Genomic DNA, 26,947 nt, shown 5'->3' with positions numbered 1-26,947 from the left:
TATGTTCAAAGAAAGACCTGGTAACATCATCTGAGAAGAAGTGGATTTCCTTCAGATAAGTGAAGCAGCATAAGATGAAAAAATCAGATTGGCTTTAGAAATGATGAAAAAGAAAACAGCAGGAAGGAAGAGAAAGCATGACAAAGGAATGATTCAGACTAGTTTCAGAGTAGGTGACCTTGTCCTTGTCAAATCCAAAGAAAAATCTAGCAAAGTAAATGATGAGATTAAGAAGTTTTTGCATGTGTATCATGGTCCTTTCAGAGTGGTATGCATTGCCCATGGCAACTCTTATGAATTGGCTTACACAAAAACTAATAGGATTTTTGGGTTAAAGAATATTACTGGCCTGAATCCCTATATATCACCAATTAGAAGTTTGAATATTGATCCACAACAGTTTGAAACGTTTCTGAGCTTGGGTAGTATTGATTTTGTTAGGAGTGTGCATTGAACCAGAAGTAAGACCTACAAGCAAGTAGGGGGTTCAACATTCAGTGTTGGATTCATTATGTGGCGATAATCCTTACCCCAGCTGTCTGTCTCAATTTTCATGTTTCCTGAGGCAGTCAAGCTCTTCTCATATCCTATCTGTAGTTTGTAAATGAATCAGAATTAAGCTCTCTTTGACTTTCAGATGATTATGTGCAGTAGGACACTTTAGTATTGGGATATGTTAGAAAAAGTTTCTCCAGTGTTGTTTATACATATTATGTTGTGTTAGTTATAAGTAATGGGATCGTAAGAGGATGGAAGAAAGTAAATTGGTACCATGGTTAAAGAATTTCAGTCAAACAATGTGGTAAGCTAAACTGAAAATAAAAGGTGTCAGCATATGTGGAGAATAATTAACATCTGAAGTACTCAGCTCATTGGTGCAGCAGCAGAGGCAATATGCAGTAAAAACCCTCTTGAATACTTGGTCTTAATATTAACTGTGGTATAGTAGAAATGTTAGTGTTCAGTGCAGTCAATATACTGAGATAACTATCTACCCATAGAAGTGTGTCATGGTACAGCCTTTTCTAACATTACGGAATTCCAACTTTAGACATAGTTGCCTGGTGTATGCGTATCACTCTTCCAGCTAGAATGTCACATAAATAATAGCTTTTCACGTAAATAATAGTTTTTCATGTAAATAATAGTTTTTCTAAGTGATAATTTTGTCTGATCGGTAATGAAAGTTAAGTTTGCCTTAGCATAAGGATCTGTAGAGTGGAGTGTTTTTCAGTAGAATCAATTGTGCATTAGATAAGCAGAGCAGGTGTTTATTTATTAGATAATGAAGCAATAATGAATTAATAAAACAACAAATAATGTTAGGGTCTTAATGGTTAGAGAGCCTGTCTCTGCAGTAGAGATATTTTTTGAGAATGGAGTTCACTAGCTAACTAGGTACGAAATGGAAGTAAAATAATGGAGCTGACAGATATGACTGAGTAATGGAAAAAATAATAGTACACAAACATATGTGGTGTAACTATATTGATGATCTATTGGTGAACTACGCAACATCGGGTACTGTTTATATTGTGCAGTTCATGGCACTGTAGCTGCAATGAGAGATCAACAGAAAGAGCAATATTTACAAGTCATATAATGTTGCATTATCAGATCTATATGTTATCTGGAAACTTCTATTTGTGTTCTGTGGAATTATGAGCTTAAAGTGGTAATACTGGGATGAAAAAAAGTAAGTTTGCCAATCAACTGATAACTGTGGTGCTAGGATGATGTGAATATTGTGTCAGGTCAACTATTTGGTATCATTTTGTGAGGATTTAATTTTTCTGGCTGGATGAGAGTAGTGCTCAGAATTGAGCAGAGAAGTGGGGCAATATTTGGTACAACTTCCATCCCCTTAATCTTGATTAGAATAGTAATGAAGTTATGTGATGGTGACTCTATTCTTTTTCCTTAACACAGTGATTAGTAAATCTATGCTACTGCACAACTTGAGTTTTTGCTATGTTACAAATTGGAAAGAGACCCAAATCTTTCAAGTTTCAGGCAGTTATGACTTCAAGTAATGTTTTGTAGTGTAATGTGTATTTGATTTTAAATTTTTACTAATACAAAAGGTGTAGTAATAGTAATAGTAATAGTAATAATAATAATAATAATAATAATAATAATAATAGCTTTATTCAACATCGAATGGTACACTGCACATGTACAAAGAAACAGTAATGATTAAAGTTATTTGTACAATACACAAGACACATTCTTCTGAATACGTCATTAATTTACAACAAAATTACTATAAGATGTTTACTGATTTCTATTCACATAATGTCACAAAGCATTTGTTGTTCTTCATATAAGTATGGTACTCCTCTAATGAGTAGAAAGGGTGTTTTGCTAAAAATTTCTTAAGTTGATGTTTCAGTTTAATTGTAGGAAGAGCCATGACTGCACTAGGCAGTGCATTAGCTAATTTTATACCTGCGTACTGAGGCCCCCTTTCGTAAAGTGCTGTTCTCTGGCTGCCAATGCAAAATCTTTCTTTATTTCTAGTATTGTACAGGTGGAAATCTGAATAAGTGTTTGGGTGCAGTCTTTTCACAAGCAATATGGTTTTTAGAATGTATGTGTTTATAACAGTTAACATCTCTGTTTTTGGAAATAAGTTGCGACAAGATTCCCTATATTTTGCTCCACAGATTATCCTCACACCCCTTTTTTGAAGAATGAGTAGCTTATCTAGATTAGCTTTGGTTGTTGCCCCCCAAATTTCAATACCATAGTTCAAGTGAGAGGAGAAAAGAGCATGGTATGCAGTCTTAGTTGCTAGGGAGTCAATATGTGTGTCCCATTTCAGGTTGCTTTGGATTGTTATGCCAAGGAATTTTACACTAGACTCTTTCTTTACCAATTCGTTGCCCATGTATAATTTAATTTCATTATTCAAACTACTTTTGTGAAACTCCATCAAACATGTTTTACTGGTGCTTACATTTAAGTGGCTTTCATTAAAAAACTGAACAATTTCTTTTGTCACATTATTGCACTCAGCCTCTAGTTCATTACATGATTCCTTTTTACATACAATGGACGTGTCATCGGCATACGGAACAAGTTTGGAATTTATAGTACAGTATTTAATATCATTTACATAGATCAATAACAGAAGGGGGCCCAACACCGAGCCCTGGGGCACACCATATTTTATGCACGTGATCTCTGATTTGTAGACACCACTTTCCGTTTTAAGTAGAACAAACTGTTTTCTATTGCTCATATAACACTTTATTAGGTCATAAGCAGTGCCTCTAATGCCCATTTTCCATAGCTTGTCTAATAGGATGCACATTCACACAATCAAATGCTTTTTCCAGGTCTAGGTATACACCTGCCACATGTTCCTTGCTTTCGATACCCCCTATCACCTCTTCAATTAGTTGAGCAGCTGCAGTGCTAGTTAATTTACCTTTTAGGAATCCATTTTGATTTTCGAACATCAGGTTGTGTTTGTTAAGAAAGTTATAATCCTGTTGTATATAACTTTCTCAACTATTTTGGAAAAGACAGGAAGGATTGAGACTGGTCCGTAGTTTTCTATTTTGTTGTTGTCACCTTTCTTAAAAATGGGTGTTACCTGTGCTATTTTGAGTCTGTCTGGAAAGGTGCCTGATTCTATTATATTGTTGACTGCTGCAGACAGAGGTACAGAGACATTTTGGCTACAGGCTTTTAAAACATTAGTATTTAGGCCATCATGCCCAGCTGAATTAGAGGGTTTTAGAGAGCTAATGATGCCCATTATTTCTGCACAGTTTGTGGGGGCTAGATATATACTATGGTCACATGTATTACCTTTAAAACTGTAGTGCATGTTTTTATGTTTTCATTTATGGCTTCCCCTACGGAAGAAAAATATTCATTAAAAATATTTGCAATTTCCAGTTGGTCTTTTATGAGCATACCATTGTGGTTAATAGTAAAGTCCATACAGGATTTGTCATTGCAGGTTCTAAAACTGTTTATGACTGCTCAGATGGCAGCAGTTACGTTGTGTGAGTTTTGAAGCTTATTTGCAACATAGTTGCTCCTGGTCTGTGAGAGTAAGTCCTTATAGTGTGCTTGATATATTTTGAAGGCTTCCTTTACCTCAGGAATCTCTCTATTATTCAGCATTGCACTGTGGAGTAGTTTCAATTTTTCCCTCGCTTCAGTGATATTACTATTTACCCAAATATTTTTGTTTATATTTTTTGTTTGTTTCATTTCTGTGATTACAACTGGGCATGTGGTATCAAAGCAGTAATAGAAGTCAGCAGCAAAGGTATCATATGAAAAGCTATTATTTTCAAACCATTTTATTTGTGCTAGCATGCAGTTTAGTCTATTTATGTTGTCATTATACATTATTCTTTTAGTTACAAACTGTTGCTTTGTGGTGACAGTGGGGGGCTCATGGAGCTCCAATTTAAGCTGTACTGCACTGTGGGATAGGTGGGTCATGTTTGTTATTATGCTGTCAAGACATGTTTTACTATTGCCAATTTCTCTAGTGGGTTCCCGAATGAGTGGGGTCAGGTTAAATTCACCACACAGACGATGTAACTTTTTGGTGCTGACATCATTTGTTAATAAATCTATATTTATATCCCCTGTAACTATAATATTTACGTGACCATTTGGCCCAGAAAATGTTGTGTCTATATATACAAGCAAGTCAGAAAGATTTACAAAAAAGGTATCTGTATTTGCTGCAGGTGGCCTGTAAACACCGATAACTGTTATGTTATCTCTACCTATTCTAGTAAAATAGGTGTATTGTACTACATCAATTTTAGTGCTAATATTGTAACGTTATGAGAACTATGTAATGTATTTATTTATGATGTAATGACTATCATTTGCCATTAGTGTTAAACAATTTTTTGACTTACTTAGAAGTAAAAGTAAATGTACTAAAGTACGATATTTTGTTTGATTCATTCATGTACTGTGGCAGTGGAGAACCACCTCCAAGGGAACTGATAGCAGTGCATTTGCTTACTAACTGCCACTTGGACCTGTTGAAGGCTTGGACAACTTGGTGAGAAAATTTGAAAAAGCTCATTAAAAGTGTGAAAGTGCTTGTGAAAAACAGTAAACATTGAGCAAGTGAAATTTTTATCTATTGCAACCCATGAGGATTTATTATTGTAAGCAAGACAGGACTTGTATAAAATGATATGTATCTTTAAATGTAATCTTCACTTACCCAAAAAGGACATCACTTATGATGAAGATGCATAATTTTTGTTAAAAGTAAAATTTGTGGATCTTTAGTGACATTGTACAATGCACTGTATGTAAATATTTTGTATGAGGATTTTCATATGGCTAATTCATGTAAGTATAAATTTGAGAAAAACATATGTACTGTAGTTTTGTTAAGATTTCATATGTAATATTTTTCTGTGTAGATTGTTAAGCCCAATTTCTAGGGTCACTTGTGGTCACTGAATTGCCCAGTTTGCTATTTGCAATATCTATCTCGTCAATCCAATGAAGGGGTGATGTGACAAAGCAAGCTGGGATATTTTTACTTCCCCTCTTGTTTTGCCATCTGTCTCCTTAATTTACCCCCCCCCCCCCCCCCGACTAATTACTGTTAACATACGAGAGTATAATCTGCATTTTCATGAAAAAGAAAGGCTGGCCCTCAGTTTTAAAGAATATAACACCAGATCCAATTTTGTCCTTAGTTTTCTGTATGTAATTGATTTTCTAATTTATTTCGACTATTACTAATTAGTATCTTTTGTTATAGGGTGAAATCAGTAATTGTTTCATAACTTAAATTCTATTGTTGATGTATCAACAAATATAAATTCCATACTAATTATAAACATTTGGAAGACAAAATGCTAGTAATCTTAAAGTATCTGTTTGGCTCTATTTGAAACCATGTTAGCAAAACCAGCCCTTAACTAATTCCAAAGTAATTAACAGTTTTGTCAAAAGTATTGTTTGTGTACTTATGTTTGTTAATTTCATGATTTAAACAAATAATTCGGCTTAACCTTTGCAGTAGAAGAAACTGTTAAAAAGAACCAATTTTTCAAAGTATTCAGTTAATTTAATGAGTTCAGTTTTAATTGCAAATTTATGTTAATTTTAACTTCAAACAATGTGTAAGTTCAGTACCTATTATTGTGAGGATATATAAGGGCCCGGTTTTCCATCACAAGACTGTCAGTCCATGGGCGAGTTTCAAATGAGGAACCTGTGTTGGTTGGGGAGGGGGGGTTAAACCATCATATAATGTTGACAAAGGCCATTGGCTGAAAGCTTTACATGTGAAAATCTTTTTGTTGTGCCTATCTGTGACCCAGCATCTCTGCTATATGGTGAGTGGCAACTTTCCTTCTCATAATATTGTTACATTCCATCCTGGATTTTCCATTGTTTGAATGAGATCAGAGGCTTTCAATATCCGCGTGCATGAAATCCATGAAGAAATTTGCAAAAGACTGAGCTTTCTTATTCTTACAGATGTGCCCCGATTAGCTAGCACTTATGTCTCAGAAGCACGAAATAGCTGTTACTCACATGCACACGCATCCAAATGAACACTGTATCATACTTCTGAACAACACAGGCACTGCAATGTCTGTATTTATATACTGACATTGGGCAAGTGGCTTTCAATTAAAATGTCTCCCCTGCACCAGAATATACATAATGGATGTACACGTACTGGTTGTTCACACATAGTTTACGACATAAGAAAGTTTAGGTCTGGCTGTGAAAAAAACAGCTGAAATTTATCAAAGATCATACTCACAATGTTTAAAGAATGAAAGTGTGTTACTGAAAAGTCCTAGAATGAGTACAAATAATGAAAGGAATAAAAGCTAACTACTCATCATAGTTGAAGCAGTGAGTACTGATAAGCACATACATGAAAATGAAAACTTTTGGTGGTGGGGAAGAGGGGAGCACGAGGTAGCTGACAGCTGGGAAGGAGAAGCAGTAAGAGAATGTGGAGAGCAATGTGGCATCAGTGACTTGCTCTGGCACAGGCAGAGAGTGTTGTGTGTGGTGCACGAAGATGTGAAGGAGTGGACTGAGAGGAGGAGGTAGATCAGAGGAAGAGGGAAACTGCCAAGAGGAGGATGTAAGTGTAGAACGAAAGAAATGGGGGCCATGGGGACAGAAGTGAAGGTGATGGAGAAAGCAAACACTGAAGCTAAGCATGTTGTACTCAGTAGCATATTCCACCTCTGGGTAGTTAACTTTGCTTGCAGCCACCGTTTAGTGGTGTCCATCCATTTGGTGGACATCAAGTTGGTGGCCATGGCCACAAAAAATGCTGTTCATAAGTTATGTGACTGCTTTCACAGGAGTCCTTGCCTCTGGGTATGATATGCCTGTTATGTGACAAGAATAGGATGTGTGGTATGGTTCATATAAAAGGTATTTTACTTTGGTCTTCTACTGGGATATGACCCATATGGCAAGAAGTTAGGAGCAGGTGTGTCACAACGTCAAAATATTTTGTAGATTGATGTGTGGTAGAACAACTACCCTTGGCCTACATCAGTTACCTTCACCCCTATTTGTCTTTCAAGATTATTAAATGCAGCAATACTGCGCACTCATGGAATCTGGAAAAAATAAGTCTTAATTAAATAGGTTTTTATAATTGTTGTTGCCAAAAATTTTCATATTAAGCTTAAATTCTTAATGGTTCTTGGTGCTCAAGATTCCATTTTGGTGCCTAGATGGTCCCAACGTATCAATAGGAATTGGCACATGAACTCTGAACTCAAGATGGGAGCAGGAAGGCATCATGATTTACTAGTGTGTTCACAGAGTCCATCAACAATCTTATTACACTGTGTCTAAATCTGGAAGCTTACGGAATTGTAACCTTGTGTCAATTTAGACAACATAAAATACAACATACAAGAGTGATTCAAAAAATAAGGCCTCCTATTTTTCAGAAATGAAAACAAACCTTTATTTTTATTTCTCATATGTCATCTTGAAATTGTATCCATGTGTAACAACTTGTTTAGAACTTTGTATTTTTGACTACAGTGGTCCAATGAAGGCCATAAAATAAATAATAATAATAATAATAATCTTGAACATTCCTCTATTTTTCCACAAAATAGTTACTTGAATTAACGAATGCTGGATAATTTTGTCCATCCATGTTTGGACCCCATCTTCCACTTTAACACTCTTGTTGAAGTGCTTTCCAGCCAGATGTTCTTTCAAATTAGAAATAAATGTTAGTCACTAAATGAAAACTCCAGACTTAAGCTGAAGTGGCTGGAATCCTCAGTTCATACAGGTGGCTGGAGAGGTGGCGAAACTTGCTGGCCTAGCGCATTGGGTGCAAACAGAGCTCGCAATCTGCAGCACTGTTACCAGTGTCAACCCTCGTCCTTTGGTTTGGAGCCTAATAGAGGGTCTCAACCAAAGGATTTGTTAACTCTTTGATGGTCTTGGCTGCAGATTTCTGGACCTGCACGATCAAGTGGGGAATTGTAAGACCCTCATTGACAGGTTACGGGGTGCACTACACAAAGGAAGAAGTTAGTCAGGTATCAGAGTACTTGTGGAGTACACATGGGGTTCTTTGAGGTACTCTCTTTGAGGTACTCTGATGAACACTCACCAGATGACGTGCAGAAATCGAAATCAGATTGCATTCACAGTAATGACACTTCGCCTGACAAAATTTTGTCAGTAAAATGTCAAAGTATTCATAATGAAGTTTAAAAATTTACTGTACTCCAGCAAACTTTTTTGTACTCAAATTATTCTCAGAACCAAGAGCTGGCTGATATCCAAAGTACGAAGCTCTGAGATATGTAGCGATTAATGGAATGTATATTAAAAAAGACAGATTAGATGCCATAAGAGGAGTGTACATAGCAGGTGGGAAAAATATTTTGTGTACCAAGATAAAATTTGAGTGTGACAATGAAGCTGTCTGGTCTTGTATAACAGGTCTAGGTGAAATCAAGTTAATTGTTGGATGTTTTTATCAGCCACTCGATTCTGCTGTGACAGTTTTAGAGTCATTCAGAGAAAGTCTAGTGCCAGTAGTGTGGAAATACCCAGATCACAAGTAATACTAGTTGGATGTGACTTTAACCTACCGAGTATAAACTGGGACATCTATGGATTAATTACAAGGGATACAGACAGACAGTCTTGCAAAGTGCTTTTGAACATGTTTCCTGAACGCTGTCTTAAGCAGCTAGTTTGACAGCCCACATGCAACAGAAATATTTTAGACCTTGTAGCTACAAACAGACCCGACCATATTGACAGTGTCAGTACAGCGATCGGGATTAGTGATCATAACATCATCATAGGGTCTAGGGTTGCAAAGGTTACTATATTAATCAAGAAGGCTATGAGATTATTTCTGCTAGAAGGAGCAGATAAGGAGTTGTTAGCACCCAAATTAGGTCCACTAGGATGGACGTAGAGGAATTATGGGCAAAGTTTAAACAGACTGTAAATCATGATCTGGAGAAGTATGTGCCAAGTAAGTGGACTAAGGACAGAAGAGACTCACAGTTGTTTAACACCCACATTCAGAAAATGTTGAAGAAGCAAAGGCTGCTGCACTCTAGGTTCAAAAGAGAATGCAGAAATGACGACAGGCAAAGGTTAACAGAAATCCATGCATCCACAGACAGGTCGATGCGCAAAGCAGACAACAGATACCACTGTCATTCTTTAAAAACAGCTCTTGCTGAATACCTGAGAAAATTCTAGGCACTTGCCGAATATCTGAGAAAATTCTAGGCACAAGGTCGAGAGCTTCTATCCAGTCACTCGTAAATCAGTCTGGTGTGGCAGTGGAGGATAGCAAAAGGAGAGTCAAAGTTTTAAATTTTGCATTTAAAAAAATCGTTCACACAGGAGAATTGTACAAATATACCATTTTCTGCCCATTGCACAGACTCTCATATGGAGGATGTAGTGATAAACATCTTTGGTGTAGAGAAGCAAGTGAAAAAGTTGAAAGAGAAAAAGTCACTAGCTCCTGATGGAGTCACTAGCTCCTGATGGAATCCCAATTCAGTTTTGCAAAGAGTACTCTTCAGCATGACCCCTTACTCAACCCTACATTTATTACGAATCTCTCACCCAGTACTAAGTCCCAAGTGACTGGAAAAAAGCACACATGACTCCCATATATAAGAAGGATAAAACTGTAGACCAATATCCTTAACATTGGTTTCCTGCAGAATCCTTGAACATATTCTCAGGCAGAATAAGACAAATTTCCTTGGGACAGAAAAGGTTCTGTTCACAAATCAGCATTGTTTTAGAAAGCATCATTTGTGCGAAACTCAGGTTTCCCCTTTCTCACATGATATCCTGTGAACTATGGATGAAGGGCAACATGCAGATTCCATATTCCTAGATTTCTGAAAAGCATTTGACATTGTGCCCCACTGACTTAACAAAGGTGCAAGCATCTAGTACAGGTTCTTGATATGTGACTTCCTAAGAAACAGAATCCAGTATGCTGTCCTTGATGGGCAGCGTTCATCAGGGAGAAGGGTATCATCAGGAGTGCCCCAGGACTGCTGTTATTTTCCATACATATAAATGACCTGACAAACAGGGCGAGCAGCAATCTGTGGCTATTTGATGATGGTGTGGTTAAGGGAAGGTGTCGTCACTGTGTGACTGTAGAAGGGTACAAGATGACTTCAACAAAATTTCTAGTTGGTGTGATGAATGGGAGTTAGCTCTAAACGCAGGAGAATGCATGTTAATGCAGATGCATAGGAAAAACAAACCCATAATGTTCAACTACAGCATTAGTAGTATGCTGTTTGACCAGTCTCATCAATTAAATATTTAGGTACAACACATTGCAATGCAATATGAAATGGAACAAGCATGTAAAAATTGTAGTATGGAAGCCGAATGGTCGACTTCAGTTTACTGGGAGAATTCAGGAAAGTGTGGTTCAGCCATCCGTTCGTTACAGCAGGTTCAAAAATCGAGGTTGCCACAAGTTTCCCCAAGCGAAATTCCCTGATTTCCAGACAAACTTTGAGATCTCAAGGGTCAGTTACGATGTAAGTTGACAATCTGTCTTTGTGGCTACAGTACAAGAAACAATAGTGCAAATGAGAAAACATCTAAAAAACCTTGCAAGCAGATGGCGTTTCCTGATGTGGGCAAAAATCTTGCATACTAACATCAACATCTTTTGTAATGAATTGCTTTAGATAGAGAAAGCAAGCCATATGGTGTATGTATTTAATTAATACCATTTATGTTATTTTATTTCAATAAAACAAAACACATTTGGTGACAGTTTTGGAGTCGCAAGACAGATTTAAAATATCTTCACTGATTTCAGAAATAACCTCAGCAAAAAGTAGGCCTCTTGTATGAAGTGTACAAGGAGGGGAAGACTTGTGTAAACCAACACTGTACGTAACCACCAATAACGTGTTGGGTCTACTATGTTCATTATTGTTGGTTATTACCCCCTGTGTTATATCTATTATTTTATGGGTGTTGTGTGATTTTTCTTTCGAGAAATATTTGAGTACATAGCATAAAAACCATCAGTGACTGACAACTTTCTTCTTCCGTACTTTCTATCATATAAACTACTTTTGAAGTGCCAAAATACACTACAACAAATAAAATGTCTATAACACACCACACTGTGCAACGTACTTGCAGTCAGATAGTGACAATTCCTGAAACGCATGGCCTCTGGCCTGCTGAGGAGCACCGCATTCCTAGATCAATGGAAAAACCATGAAAATTTGTCCCTTTATGCCACACACAAACAGAGCTGGCCTGTGGGCAGATCGGTGAGACTAGATCTGACGGGCAGGGCCTGCTCATTAGTGGGAACCAAATGGCTTCAGATCGGCAGGTCTGGTCCACTACAGATACCCGCAAAATGACATGTAGTTTTGGCCTGTTGTGTAAATCCACCTGTGTGGCCAGCTGTTGATGAAATGAGACCACAGTAATCAATCAGTGCAACATGTTCAAATACTCTGGGAATCAATAATAATGAGGATAGGTAGCAACTCACCATAAAGATGATTGCTGAGCCATAGAAAGACACGCAGAAAAGACAATTACACTCTCACAACTCAATTTTCAGCCATAGCTATTGCCAGAAAATGAGAGCACACACACAATCACTCAGACACAACTCACGCACACGTAGCCATCATCTCTGGCCACTCCATCTACGGTCTCAGAGAATCAGATCCAAAAAAACCATTCCTCATGCCTCCCTGCCTCTTATCAGCAGCTGCTAGGCTAGCAGCACTGATTGCAAGCTGAGGGGAGTGGTAGGAAGGGGAGAAGCAGTAGTAATGAGAGAGTAGGGAAGTGACGAATGTACTCAGCTGCATCCACCCAGCAATGATTCATGACACCTTAGTAAACAAACCTTTTCATCTACTGAGACAAAAACAAGATTTTTCCAGCGTTTTTTTTTTTTTTTTTCTTCAAATTTCCCTGACATTTTTTTAATTCCCTGGTGTTTCCCTGACATTTTTTTAATTCCCTGGTGTTTCCTGTTTTCCCTGATTTCCAGAACCTGTGGCAACCCTGAAAATTTAGAGTACCAGCATTGGAAGCTGACTGCAGGATGATTCTACTGCCACCAATGTGCATTTCACACAAGGAGCATGAGAATAAGATTAGAGAAATTAGGGCTCATAAGGAGACATGTAGGCAGCCGTTTTCTCATTGCTCCATTTATGATTAGGACAGGAAAGGAAAATGACTAGTAGTGGTGCAGGGTACCCTCTGCTACACACCATACAGTGGCTTGTGGAGGATGTATGTAGATGCAGACATGTCCCCTTATAACTGGTGCTGATACGACGGGTGATATTGGCAGTGAGGGGAAGAACAGGGTTAGGAGCCTTATTATGGAGATGTCTTACACCCTGGCTGAACTTTCTTATTACCCAGTTCTGAACCGCTTATGTCAGATTTTTTTAAGTGTCTCGCAACACCAGGTAAAATTTATCAAGGACCCAGTATAACGGTTATGCAATGTGGCTAAAACAAAGGGAAGAAGCCTGTCATTGGTGGAGAGGTAGTGAGGGACTTTCAAACAGCATGTTTCTGGAGTAACTAAGCAGTACTTATAATGAAAATGTGAACATTCATGGATATGTGGAGATAGGTTTAAACCACATATACATATTACATAACCACCACCTGTGACAGGAAGGTCTGCAAGTAGTGGATTATTTGTAGTCTCAGATATTCTACATTACTTAAAGGTGATGCACTGTCTAATAAGAAGTTTATTGTTTACCACACCAATGGGAGGTGAAGATTTAAGACATATTTATTGTCCACATCTGGGTGGTGGTTATGTATTTTATGCTGAGAGCACATACAATCACTGCCACTGTGATGTTAACTCACATAACCAGTGGTAGAACTGGAAAGACTTTTATTTAGTTTATGAGCTGATTATTAAGTTTTATACATTTGTTATTTTATTACCTTACCTGAGATGTGTTACCCTGGCCAGGGATTTCTTTGTTTACTGTCCAACTTGAAGAAAGAAACCAATAAGTTCTTCCCACATTACAATGGACCACATCAAATAATTGGCACTCTCCATCCAAAGCTTTGTTTCTTGTAGCTCCCAGGATGAGTCAAGAGAAAGGTTTATATAATACTGATATCATGAAAAGATTTAAACCCTCAGGGTATCTGCAATTTTTACAGGCACGGCAGCTTGAAGACCGCCAAGTTTCGAGTTAGCTGCTTATTACACTGCAGTAGTTTCTTGTGCTCTAGCTTTTCTATCATCTACGAATGAATTTTCCTTCTACTACATTATCCTAGTAAGATAAACCATACATAACAAAGAGAAAATTGGAATCACAGTAGTGATTATTCTGCCAAAGACAGATACGAACTATTACAGAAGTAAAATTATGTTAATTAGAGTATATGTATTACTTACTTTTACTAGCTATTTTCGATTTTAAGTACCTAGTTATTTATTGTTGTTTATGAGGTAATAAGCTGGTCCACAATGGAGTCATCAAGCAGAGCACAGAGCATCAAGTTCACTATGAGAGTGAGCAATTAAATTACTTTTGCCCAATTAAATACTAAGCAATGGATCAATAAGTATAGAACCCTGAAAGTCATTTTCTGTGGAAAATAATACAATCTTGACTAGGTTCTTAATGGGAACGCCCTTCAGACTGTAAAGCCACTACTTCGTTCTTCATACATCTAAATTTATCCTAACACACAACCACTTCTCCTTTGAAGTGAAGGTGTTCAAGTAAATTCACAGCACAACCATGGGTGCTCACATGACACCCTCCAGTGGCAACTGGTTTATGGGACACCTAGAGGAAACCTTCCTAGCCTCCCAAAACCCCTGGTCTGGTTCAGGTTCACTTATGATATCTTGTGAACTGGATTCAGGGCCAAGACACCCTTCCCTCATTCCTGCACAATCGTGAAACCTTCTCTCCCATCTGCTTCACCTGGTGCTCCAAACCAAGTGTGTCACCTTCCACGATGTTGACCTCCTACTCTCTGATCGCTCCATCAACAACTCTGCCCACACTAAACCCACCAACCACCAGCAGTACCTACATTCCAATGCCTGTCATGCCTTCCACACCAAAAAAATCCCTCCCATTAAACATGGCCAACCAGGAATGGTGTATTTGCAGTGACAAGAACTCCCTTGCCCAGCATGCTGAGGTTCTCGCAAAGGCCTTCAGAGACAGGTACTATGCCCCCAGACATAGCCCACAAAAAGTTTTCCCAAGTCATATCCCCAGACACCCTCACTCCTCCCACAACCCCCAAGAACCAGCTAAAGGAGGGCCTCCTTCATCACCTATTGCAACCCTGGACAGGAACGACTGTACCACTTTCATGAAGGTTTTGTTTAGCTTTCATCATGCACTGAAATGGGGAACAACCTACTCAGGATCCTTCTCACCACTCCTGAAGTGGTGTACCGTTACCCACCCAACCTCCACATCATCTTAATCTGTCCCTTTGACACTCCCAATCCCTACTACCTACCACCTGCCACAATGATAGCATCCGTGTGGAAAGACCTGCTCAATTCACACACCAAACACTCCCTCCTCTAGGTCTGCAACAGGCTTATCCTATTGCTTCAGAGGCCAGGACACCGGTGAAAGCAGTGATGTGATCTAACAGCTCTGCTGCAGTAACTGCACAGCTTTTTATATTGGTATGACTACCACCCAGCTGTCCATCAGGATGAATGGACACCACCTAAATGTGACCAAGAGCAAACTGGACCACCCTATGGCATAACATGTACCTGAATACAGCTTGCTTCATTTCAATGACTGCTTTACAACCCAGGCCATCAGGATCCTCACCTCCAGCACCAGCTTTCAGGATTGTGCAGAAGGGACTTACCCTTACAACAAATTCTCCACTCTCAAAATAATCTCCATCTCAGTCTACAATAACCTAATTTAATTTATAATGTGGCTTGTTATGGGAGCCAGCATTACTCTCATTCTCAGTATTAATAGTAGCAGAATATTCATAAGAAGCTATTAGTAATTTTGATTCTCATTATATGAGTGGGCTTGATTTCTTCCAAGTTAAGACTGGTATTTCGGCATTGATATTCTGTCTACTGCACACAGAGTTATTTCTGAAAGCGAGAAGTGACCATTTCATACATAAGATGTTGAATATTAGCATCAGCTAGGAGCACAGTGTTTTGGTTTTGAGACTGTAGGAACATGACAGTTGTCTGGCCGTTCAACATTGTGTGCACTGTAGGGTAGCTGTGTCTTTGTGTCTTTGTGTGTGTGTGTGTGTGTGTGTGTGTGTGTGTGTGTGTGTTTGTTTGGGCGCACGCGGGCGCGCGCGCATGCGTGCGTGCTTGCGCGCGCATTTTATGGCTCTGAGTAGACTGGCAACGGAAGTGCCCAATTGCAATTTTCAAGGAGGGCAGCTGGGAGTTGCAACAAAGGCAGAGAATGCACCAGTGTAGGAAAATGAAATGCAGCTTGAATGTCTCGAAATATTTGGACTAAAGAACCAAATCAGTCAACACTTCCTCTATGTAGTGAGCAGCAATCTATTCATATTGTTGTTATTCCACCGAGGACTTTTCTAGGGGAGGTGGAGTTCATTCGATGAAGTCTACTCAGAAGCTTATATCCTGCAGAATTTCTAAGTTATAGCTAGTGAGCCTGCAAACAATTGTATTAACACGTTATGGCAGTGCAACCTTAGCACGTTATGGCAGTGCAACCAACAATGCAACAAATGCAGACACAATTAAGAAAATCATTATGTACACAACTGAGGTGGCTGCTCCTAATGGCCAAATCACACAGGCTAGAAGCATTAGCCAACTGAGGCAGCCACCTCTTCATAACCACTGGATGGAATTGCCCAGTACTGAGGATGAGAATACATTTCTGTGGGTGGGTCAAGTTATTTTGTGTGGGCTCTAAAACATTGCTGAAAGTGTCTATGGTTACAAATATTAAAGGGACAGGAAAAGAAAGCTGACGGCACGACTAAATGAAATGTGTGTAAAATAGACACACCCCTAGAGCAAAACAGATGGGAGAAGTACAATGGATGATAGAAACTCACTGTAGTAGTCAATATTAATGACAGGGGAATATGCAAAACTACTCATGTTGTTTACAAGTTGACATGTTCACTGCACAGTTCTTTATACAGGCATAACCACCACCAAACTGGCTAAATGCATAAATGGACACAGAAAAGCTGACCCTCTTGAGGACATCCAGTTGATGAACATGTTCTATAGCATGATTTACGAGACCTTAGTATCTCCTCTACTACAATGGGCATTTGGGTACTCCAAAGAGTACTCCTTTCCCAGAACTTTTGAGATGGGAACTTGCTCTCCTACATATCCTCTCATTCTGTTACCCTCCAGAATGCAATCCCATTAGCATAAATCCCATTTCCTCTTGGTTCTCACCCAAACTGGTGGCCACATTACTATTTCAGTTCCTTTTCCTCTTCTCTTTTTGTATTCTTTTCATATTCTTTCATCTTTTCCTCATGCTTTTTTTTTCTTTCTTCAGGCCACTTCACACCTGCTTTCTTACTGTTCTGCCTTGGAATCGTTTTAAATTTAACTTCTCTCTCAATTGTTTCTTATGCTTATGTGTTCTGTATTTCTAAATTCTTTCTAATTTCTCGGATTCAGGTTGTTTTTAATTTCTGTTTCGAGAGATACTTTAAGAGCTGTTGTGTTAGACTACTGTCATTCATACTGGAGGGGGGGGGGGAGGGGGGAAATCTGTATTCTTTTCCTTGTTCTTTCTTTTATTTTTCCTATATTTTAATTATGTTAACTGATTCTTCCACTGCTTCTTGGTTCAAGAACATACTAATAACCGTGAAGCACAATACTGTATGTTCTACAGGAAGTCTGATGATGGCTTTATAAGCTGAAAACCTATTAACTAAATAAATTAATCCTTTGAAACACACATATATGCTTTTTATTTATTTCTATATTTTAATATTCACGTTTGAATTTTATTATCTACTCTCATTTCTATTAAACCCTGTCTTCATCTTTCCTTTTATTTCTGTTCCTTAGTGCATTGATTTTTATGTAAATACTGTAAGAATAATTAGGACTTAACGCATCTGTCAATGACTCAATGCTTCTGTTATTCAGTGAGTCATCGCCTTTATTCCTAAATTATTTCCATTCTGCTAGAACTTTCCTATCTTTACTTACCTCTCTGTCCATTTTATCATATATTACCTGAAGCTAGCACAGAGCTTTTTAACCAACTAATTTCGACTATCTGTGAACATCATTTTTGCCTCCCATCCCCCTCGTAACACACTTAGGATCTGAGTGGCATGACCCCTCAACCCCCTCTTTTCCAAACTCCCCCACTCAATCACATTTTCCCTTCTGCAGAACACAGTTATAATTCCAAAAAGTTGAATATTGGTTTCTGTATCTATTGTAGCGCTGGAAGTTCTCTCCCCTAAATGCTGGAACTGGTCAAACTTTATTTCTCTTTGTAGTTTTAAAGCTGTCTCAAGTGACTTTTCCATTTTATATAATTATACATTTCATAGGCATCTGGGTCTCATGCAATATTCTTTGTGGTCTGATTTCTATCTTTAGGAATTTAAGCGAATAACTACTTTTTTCCAAATTTTAGTGTCTTTCTATTTCTACAAAGGTCCTGGAGATTGAATTCTAGTTCTTAAATTACATGGTTCTGCCTTTTTTTAATGGCCTTATCTACAGGTGAACATGTTACACCTATTAATTATGATACTATCAAATAATTTTTGTCCTTACTTTGAATAGCAAAATATAACCTACCTCAAAATCATCCTGTGTTTTGCAACTTTTAATAGCAGTCCTGAAAACTATATTGTACGCTACAACTGCTATCAACAGAAAGGATGGCTCATTAGATAAAATGTGGTCCCATAACTGTAGCCATTCTGAAGTTGAAAGGACCTTAAACAGAAGGAAATGAGGAGCAACATGCAAAATATTAAGTATAATACTGTACGTATGAATGATGCTAACATACTTAGAGACAACATACCTCAGAAAATGCTACCTCTAACAGAGGCCATGCATAAGTCTGTGACGTAATGTTATGTTTGTAAAACCAAGACATCAATTCATTGTCCTGTTGACTCAGTACATTTTCGATCATAGTTAGAACATTAACAGGCGGAAAAGGAAAATATTCAAACCAGCGCTGGCACCAATTAACTGGAAAAATATTATTTTAATAAATACAAAAGGATAATATTACTTCAGTCAGCTTTGCTTCAAATAATTTTGTAGCTAAGTGCTGGCAGACAAAGAACAGTGGCAAGTCAATACATAATACACAGAAAGCAATAATTCTTGTGAACTGGTGCTCCTCCTTTATAGCAGAGAAGTTATAACAAAAATTCTCAAAAACAGGTGTGGCTTTTGTAAAATAACTAAGCAACATAATACTATGATGATGACGACGATACTAACTATAGAGAATGCAGATAAGAAAAAAATGAAGACATTCAAGAAGTTAGGAAGCATATGTATACAGTCAGAGTGCGAAACGGTAGAAAACACAGACAATTTACAAGCTAATACAAGTCTCAGTTAAACATGAGTATGTCCAAGGAAACACAAGTTATAATTCTAGTGGGGAAATAAATTGAAAAAAAAAAAAAAGGTTCAAATGGCTCTGAGCACTATGCGACTTAACTTCTAAGGTCATCAGTCGTCTAGAACTTAGAACTAATTAAACCTAACTAACCTAAGGACATCACACACATCCATGCCTGAGGCAGGATTTGAACCTGCGACCATAGCAGTCGCTCGGTTCCAGACTGTAGCGCCTAGAACCGCACGGCCACTGCGGCCGGCTGAAGACAAATTTACAGGACTTTCTCTCTGATGTCATCATTCTTTAAAATAACAGAAGCAATTATGAAAGAGTAACTAATGTATTATCTAAATAAATACAATCTCTCGAGTGGAGCTAAGTTCGTTTCAAGAGGAGTAGTTAATGGACTGCAGAGGGATGACGACACCAGAGGCATATTTTTAGATCATCCAAGATTTCTGACACTAATGACTACAAAATACTAATAAAGAAGTCAGAATACCATGCACGAAAATGAGTGAAAAATAACAGATTCCAAAAGACAACAAGGAGAAAGAGCAGAGGCAGCAAATAAAGCAAAAGTTTTAGTTGGATGGATGGTTGGTTGGTTTGTTGATTAAATGGACTAAAGTGCAAGATTATCAGTCCTGTTTTAGATAATCACACAGGTCTTAGACTAAAACCATACTGCAAAAGAACCCTATCACCTGTAATCTGGGGAAGGAACAAAATGCATTAAACTATGCGTGTAACCACATTGGAGTAGAAAATGAAAGTAACAAGCCGAAACTGAAAACATAGATACAAGGTGTTAAACTATAAAACAGATGGCCTGGGTTTGCTGATCACAAGAATAGAAAAGGGCGAGCCAACCATTCTCCAGCACACTAAAATCTCAATACTACAAACAGAAGGCAAGAGAAACACAGATGGTGAAACGACAAACACCAAGTCGAATAGACAGAGCCAGAAGGAGTGAGGAAGAGTTAAAATGCCATTGGGGGAGACCAAGGTGCCCACCATGAAATAGAATGAAAAAAAGCCCCTACACAGATAAAACTAAAAACTATGGTAGCTCAGGAGCGAGAGTAATGGCTACCTTGAGCGCTAGAGCTGGCTACCAGCTCAGCAGTGAAAACACTGCAGCAATCTGGCACAGAGAGTAAGTCGCTATGTCCTGCAAGAGCATAAGCGAACCCAGTGTGACCGTCAACCACTGAGCCATCCATGTAAACTACCTCTGAACCCTGGGAGCATCAAGAATACAGAGAACGAGGCAGCACAGAGGCACAGGATGAACTGAGTCTTTTGGGGCTTGTGACAGATCTAGACGAAGCTGTGGTCAAGGTATACACCATGGAGGTGCATATGAGTGGACCCGGAGGAGAGGTGGTAGAGGGAAGATTCGGGTTCAGTGAGAAGGGACCGGACACACATTGAAATTGTAATCCCCAATATGGGCCGCTGTTGCAGGAGCTGGATCATCAGGTCATGGAAAAGGAGACAGTGATTTGGATGTTTAGGCAAGCTGCAAATGTGTCCGGAATAATTGGCAGGCAGTTGTCACCAGATCCGCAATGGAGGAACACAAGCTCCCACACATAGGCTGTTCACAGGGTGATGCTGAACCACGTGCCAGGGTCCCATAGTCAAGATGGGACTGTACAAGGGCTGTGAACAGCTACACCAGTATAATCTGCACGCGAGTTGGTGTGACTCGGGCAATGAGGAGTGTTAAGATGCTGCCACCACTTTTGCTTAAACTGATGAAGATGGAGGAACCAAGTCAAGTGGGTGACAAAAACCAGTCCTAAAAAGCGATAAGAGTCTACTACATTATGGAAATGAACATCCAGATAAAGTTGTTAGTGGGGGTGAACTGTACGACAGTGACAGAAGTGTATGACAGAACTCTTGGTAGCTAAAAACAAAGCTGTGGAAGAGGGTCCACGACTGAGCCTTTCATATGGCTCCCTGCAGTTGATGTTCAGCCACACCAATAAAAAGAGAGGGACACTCAGTACAGAACACTGCAGACTCCATTCTCTTGGATATGGGGGGAGGGGAAGTATGTGAAGCACTGACTTGAACTCTGAAGATGAAGAGGAACAAAAAGTTCTGTATAAAAATTGGGAGCGGGCTCTGGAGACTGCACTCATGTAATGGAGTGGGGATGTTGTGTCACCAAGTGGTGTCATAGGCTTTCATCATGTCAAAAAAGACAGCAATAAGGTGATAATGGCAGGAAAAGTCATTCAGACAGCAGACTCCAGGTATACCAAGTTGTCAATGACGGAGCGGCCTTGGCGAAAACCACCCAGGTACGGAGCCAGAAGGCCCCGAGACTTAAGGAGCCAATACACCCGGCAGCTCACCATAAATTCGAGCAGCTTCCGCAGAATGTTGGTAAGGCTAACATAATGATAGATACCCATGTCTAGCAGGGTATTACCAGATTTTAGTACTGCAATGATGATACTTTCTCGCCACTGCGATGTGAATTCACAATTGTTCCAGATGCAGTTGAAGACATCAAGGAAGTGGCACTGATAATCCGCTGATAGATATTCAATCATTTGGTGATGGATGCACTCTGGGGCCAGGGGTTGTGTCAGAAAAATGTGCAAGAGCACTGAGAAATTCCCACTCACTGAATGGAGCATTATATGACTCAGATGGTGTGTAGTAAAAGATAGGCATTGTCGTTCCACCTGTTGTACGAAAGGCGGGATGGTAATTCTCAGATGCAGAGGTTCGAGCATAATACTATGTCACTGCATCTGGGTCAGTACATACAGCTCCATGCGTGGAAATCTTGGGTATACCTGCAGGGGTCTGATATCTGTAAAGGCGTCTCATCTCAGTCCAAACCTGGGATGGAGAGGTTTGTGTTCGAATGGTGGAGACATACATTTCACAGCACTCATACTTCCATCTTTCAATAAGCTGACGGACCTGGGCATGCAGCCATTTGAAGGCAATGAGGTACTCCATTGACAGGTGCTGCTTATGATGTTAGAGAGCCCACCTATGATCTCCAATGGTTACAGTGATATCTGGTGACCACCAACGCACTTTCTTCTGCTGGAGGTGACCTGAGCGACAAGGGACTGCCAAATCAGCAGTAGAAACAATTGTCGTAGTAACACTCTGGGTCACCAAATTGATGTTGCCATGCAATGGACATCCAATGGTGGTAGCAGGGGCAAAATCGTCCGAGTCAGCCTTGGTATGAGCCCATCGAGGCAAGCATCCAGGTGAGGGATGCTGGAGGAGGGACAGGAAGAATGGAAAGTGGTCACTATCCCACAAGTTATTGCGAGCTCTCCTGTATATAAATGGTAGAAGGCCAAGACTGCAAATTGAGAGATCAATAGCTGAGTATGTGCCATGTGCCACACTGAAATGAGTGGGGGCACTTGTATTTAGGGGGAAAAGATCAAGTTGAATTAATAGATTCTCGACATCTTTACCACAGCCAGTAATCTTAGTTTCTCTCCACAAAGGGTTGTGGGCATTGAAATCATTCAAAAGTAGAAAAAAGTAGGGCGAGTTGAGAAATTAGAGCAGCCAATACCATTTTGTGGTACTTCACCATCTGGAGGAAGGTAGGTGCTGCAGATGGTAATTTCCTGCATTGTCCTCACCATGACAGCCACAGCTTCTTCTTAAGTTGTAGGAAGCAGCACAGGTTTGCAGTAGACAGAGGTAAAGACATGTATACGTACTCAACTTGCCACCTTGTTGCAGTCATTATGATTTGTGGATAGGGCTGGGGTCCACTTTGCTGGAAACCGGGGCAACACAGAAAGCAGGTGTAATGCTTAAGAGATGTCACAGCTCAGCCAGGTGGGGCGGGAACAACATCAACAACAACAACTGCACTTCCATTGGAGGATTTCTGTAGTTTGGGATGACATGAAGGGACCAAGGAGGCAGTTTACACCTCAGGGTCATCTGTGGCCACTGGTTGAGCACTTGTATCAACTACCATTGCTTTGGAGTCACCAGTGAGATTGAGGTCCTTGGGGGACGCTAGAATCTCCACCTTGTCCTCAGATGCGGAACCTGTAGTGAGTGGGGGTTTGGGAGCCACTGAAGACTCAGGCTTCTTCTTTGTCTGTCTGCCTTCTCGCTGCTCTTTAGGGACTTGCTGGGAGGGCTTGCCTGAAATACCTTTAAGGACAGGTGAAGAGCACGAAACTCTTCAATCAGTAGCTTGTGGCTCCTTCAGCCACTTCTGGAGTCCACTTTGACGTGGGTGGAGACCTTGGAAGGTAGAGTCAGAAGGGACCCCTTCCATGTGAGAGGAGCCAGAGGAGGCTCTTGCTTCTCCGGCTGGGGGGGGGGCAGGGTTTTATATTCCACAATCTTCCTCTCCTTTTGAAGAACCGAGCAGTCCAGCTGGCAGGGGGAGTGGTGTTCTCCACAGCTGACACAGGTAGGAGGAGGGGCACATGAAGTATTCAGAAGCAATTGATGTCTGCAATCTCTATATGTGGCACTAGAATTGCACCAGGACGAGATGTCCCCAAATTTCCAGAACTTAAAGCACCGCTTAGTGGGAGGGATGTATGGTTTTATGTCACATCGGTATAGTCACCTTGATCTTCTCAGGAAATGAATCATCCTCAAAGGTCAATATGAAGGCACAGGTAGTAACCCTATTACCTTTCGGTCCCCTATAGACACGCCAGATGAAGTGAACACCCCGTTGATCCAAACTGGCGTGTAGCTCGTCATTGGACTACAATAGGAGGTCTTGATGGGAAATAATGCCCTGGACTACGTTTAGGCTTTTGTGGGGAGTGACAAATGGGAATATCTCTCAGCTTGTCACAGGCGAGCAGCACCCGTGACTAGGCTGGGGATACTGTCTGAATCAGGAATGACCCATTTCTCATTTTGGACAGTGTTGCCACTTTCCCAAACTTATTCTCTAGGTTGTCAACAAAAAATAGAGGCTTTGTAGCCAGAAAGGAGTCCCCATCAGTTCTGCTGCAAACTAATTACCAGGCGAATAAAGTTCTCTATTTTTTCTGTAGCCCTACATTCCTCCAATAGTGTCGCTAGGGAGGGGAACTATTTGGGAGTCAAACTTCTCAGCATTGAAATCAAGCCTTTCTTTCTTAGAGACTGCTGGAGCCATTTGGCCACCAAAGACAAATTGGTCCACTTCATTGTGGGTCATCCACCCTGATGTCACTCACTCTGCTCAGGGGCTCTCCCCAATGGCACCATCCAGCCTCAACATAGGCCACCTGGCAGGATTGTCATTGCTGGGAGTCCTGATGCCCCAGGTAGGTGGGCATCTACTCCTTCACATACACGGGGAGTTTGCAGCTCAGGTATCAGCAGTGTGGTCCCTTTGTTGTCAGGGGGGCTACAACCAAGTGGGTACATGACTGCCCCTCCACGATGGATTGGCTACCACGCTGCATATTTGATGCAAAAAAATCCAGTACTATCATGGTTGCAGAAGAGGACAGCGAACAATGGATGTAGAATATGCATCCCGTAAGGTGTCCTTGTCCAGATAGCTGGATATCAGGTGGAGTTGCAGAGCCATGACAATAATCAGTGGTTCAAATGGCTCTAAGCACTATGGGACTTAACATCTGAGGTCATCAGTCCCCTAGACTTAGGTTAGTTAGGTTAAAGTAGTTCTAAGGACATCACACACATCCATGCCCAAGACAAGATTCGAACCTGCGACCGTAGCAGCAGCGCGGTTCTGGACTGAAGCGCATAGAACCTCTCGGCCACAGCGGCTGGCAATAATCAGTGCAGAAGGTCTCAGAGCACAAGGGTTACATGATACACCATGTAAGACTTCCTCCTATGACAGACAAGAATACTTCAGGCCTAGTCTAGCCCCCAAACCTGCAGGGGGTGAAAACATTTTAGTGAAACATTCATTACATCAATAAAGAATTAATGAAAAATTTTTACAAGGTGGCAGCTTATGACAGTAATGTTCTTTACATACATCATTAAACCTCCAAAAATAGATAGCAACGCTGTATTCACAGATAAAATACTATAACTCCTTGAAGAGAAAGCAACTGAAACCCTCAAAGATCTTTACAATTTGTCAACATGACATGAACAAATTCTGATCAGCAAACAGTATGTACTCTGGTATTTACATCACTCTCACTTAAAGTGAAATGAACAGACAAATACACCAGTAAAGAAAATGTCATCAGCACACCAGAAAAGGGAGACAGGGAAGATAGAATTCAATATCCTGTCAACAATGTGGTCAGTCAAGACTGAGTATAAGACTGAATTGACGAAGGAAATGTCATGACATTCTCTGAGGGCTCACCACTGCATTTTCCTTAAGCAATTACCGGAAATCAGCGTAAACCTAAAGCTGGATGACTAGATGGGAGTTTGGACTGTCGCCCTCCTGAGTAAGTCCAGCATCTCAACCGTTGCGCCGTATCACTCGATAACACACTATACCCTTAGAGTCTTGTCATTAGAGGTAACAGTAAGTGTCCAATAGTTACATACTATCCTTAAGTGCAGCCAGACCTCCAGTATGGAATTGTCTCTTGGGGAATAAACGCACATACTACAAACTACAGAAGCAGATTTGTGTAACTGGCCGCAGTATGAAGACGACACATTTTTTTGTGCACCATGATTTTTTATATTGTTAGTTTGGTAAGTAGACACTATGTTGTTCATTGCAGGCATGCTAAGATCGAATGTGTCAAAAATTGGGTAATTCATGCATTTCACATCTCTTTATTTACATTTACAGTGCTGGTCATTAAAACTGCAATACCAAGGCAACAGCAAACCCAGAAATCTGACTGACATAAAATACAGAATAGTTGGGAAAATACATGATCAGATTTGTCGGTGATTTATAGGTGTACACAGTGCAAAATTTTGTACCCAGAGTTGTCATTTATGGAAGCAATAATTGCTATAACCTAGGCAAACACAGAATTGAACTTGGGGGGGGGGGGGGGGGGGGGGCAGATATGGGTACATCATTCTGTGCAACTTCAGTTCTACGCCTGAACTCATGAACTGTAGTGGTCGGTATGGGAAAGCAATCTAGCCTCTCAGCAGCCCATGTTTTCAGTGGGTGAAAGATCTGGAGACATGCTGGCCAAGACAGCAATCAAACTCCCTCTGTATCAAGATAGGGTAGGACAATATGAGCGACATGTGATCTTGTGTTATCTAGTCAAATGTAACACTATAAAGTCCTTGAAGATAGTGCCCAAGAGCTTCTCGAGTGACTTGAAATGCTAGGTGAAGATTTTCTGAGCTCTATTGTGACTGGAGATGAATTATGGGTGGCTCATTACACACCTGAGACAAAGACAGTTGTCACAGAGGCGTCATACGTGTTCCCCAGCTGCCAAAAATTTAAAATCACAATTTCAGGCAAAAACATTATGGCCTCAGTGTTTTGGGACCAAAAAGGCATAACTTTTCAACAAATTTCTGCCTCAGGGAGAGACCACCAATGCATAATGACAATACTCAAAAGGAGCATTCAGAACCACAGGAGGGGAATGTTGATGAGAGGAGTGTGCTTGTTGCATAACAACGCCTGTCCTCATAAAGCCTTAGCCAGCAAGGAGTTCTTGGACTCATCTGACTGGGATTTGTTGAACCGCCCACTGTATTCCGCTGACATGGTGCCTTCAGATTATCTTCTTTTCACCTCCCTGATAGTACATGAGTAAAATTAAATTTTCAACCAATGAGCAGGTGCAGAGAGATGTTCTGAAGTGGGGGAAGGAACTGACAGGAGAATTCTTTGA

General features: G+C 40.1%; 1 protein-coding gene across 5 annotated transcripts in view; it reads right to left on the bottom strand.

Annotated features, from left to right (window-relative positions):
* Positions 1 to 26,947, bottom strand: part of LOC124797966 (TBC1 domain family member 31) — a 308,974-nt gene that overhangs the window by 128,334 nt on the left and 153,693 nt on the right. For all 5 annotated transcript variants that reach the window (XM_047261131.1, XM_047261132.1, XM_047261129.1 and 2 more), the window contains 2 exons: positions 18,594 to 18,766; positions 18,362 to 18,502 (listed from right to left, as the gene is read on the bottom strand). In XM_047261131.1, the coding sequence (XP_047117087.1) occupies positions 18,362 to 18,502; positions 18,594 to 18,766 (314 nt within the window). The remainder of the gene's footprint in view (positions 1 to 18,361; positions 18,503 to 18,593; positions 18,767 to 26,947) is intronic.

This window comes from Schistocerca piceifrons, chromosome 5, assembly GCF_021461385.2.
Source record: "Schistocerca piceifrons isolate TAMUIC-IGC-003096 chromosome 5, iqSchPice1.1, whole genome shotgun sequence".
Lineage (NCBI taxonomy): Eukaryota > Metazoa > Arthropoda > Insecta > Orthoptera > Acrididae > Schistocerca > Schistocerca piceifrons.
This window is presented reverse-complemented; position numbering and strand designations above follow the sequence as displayed.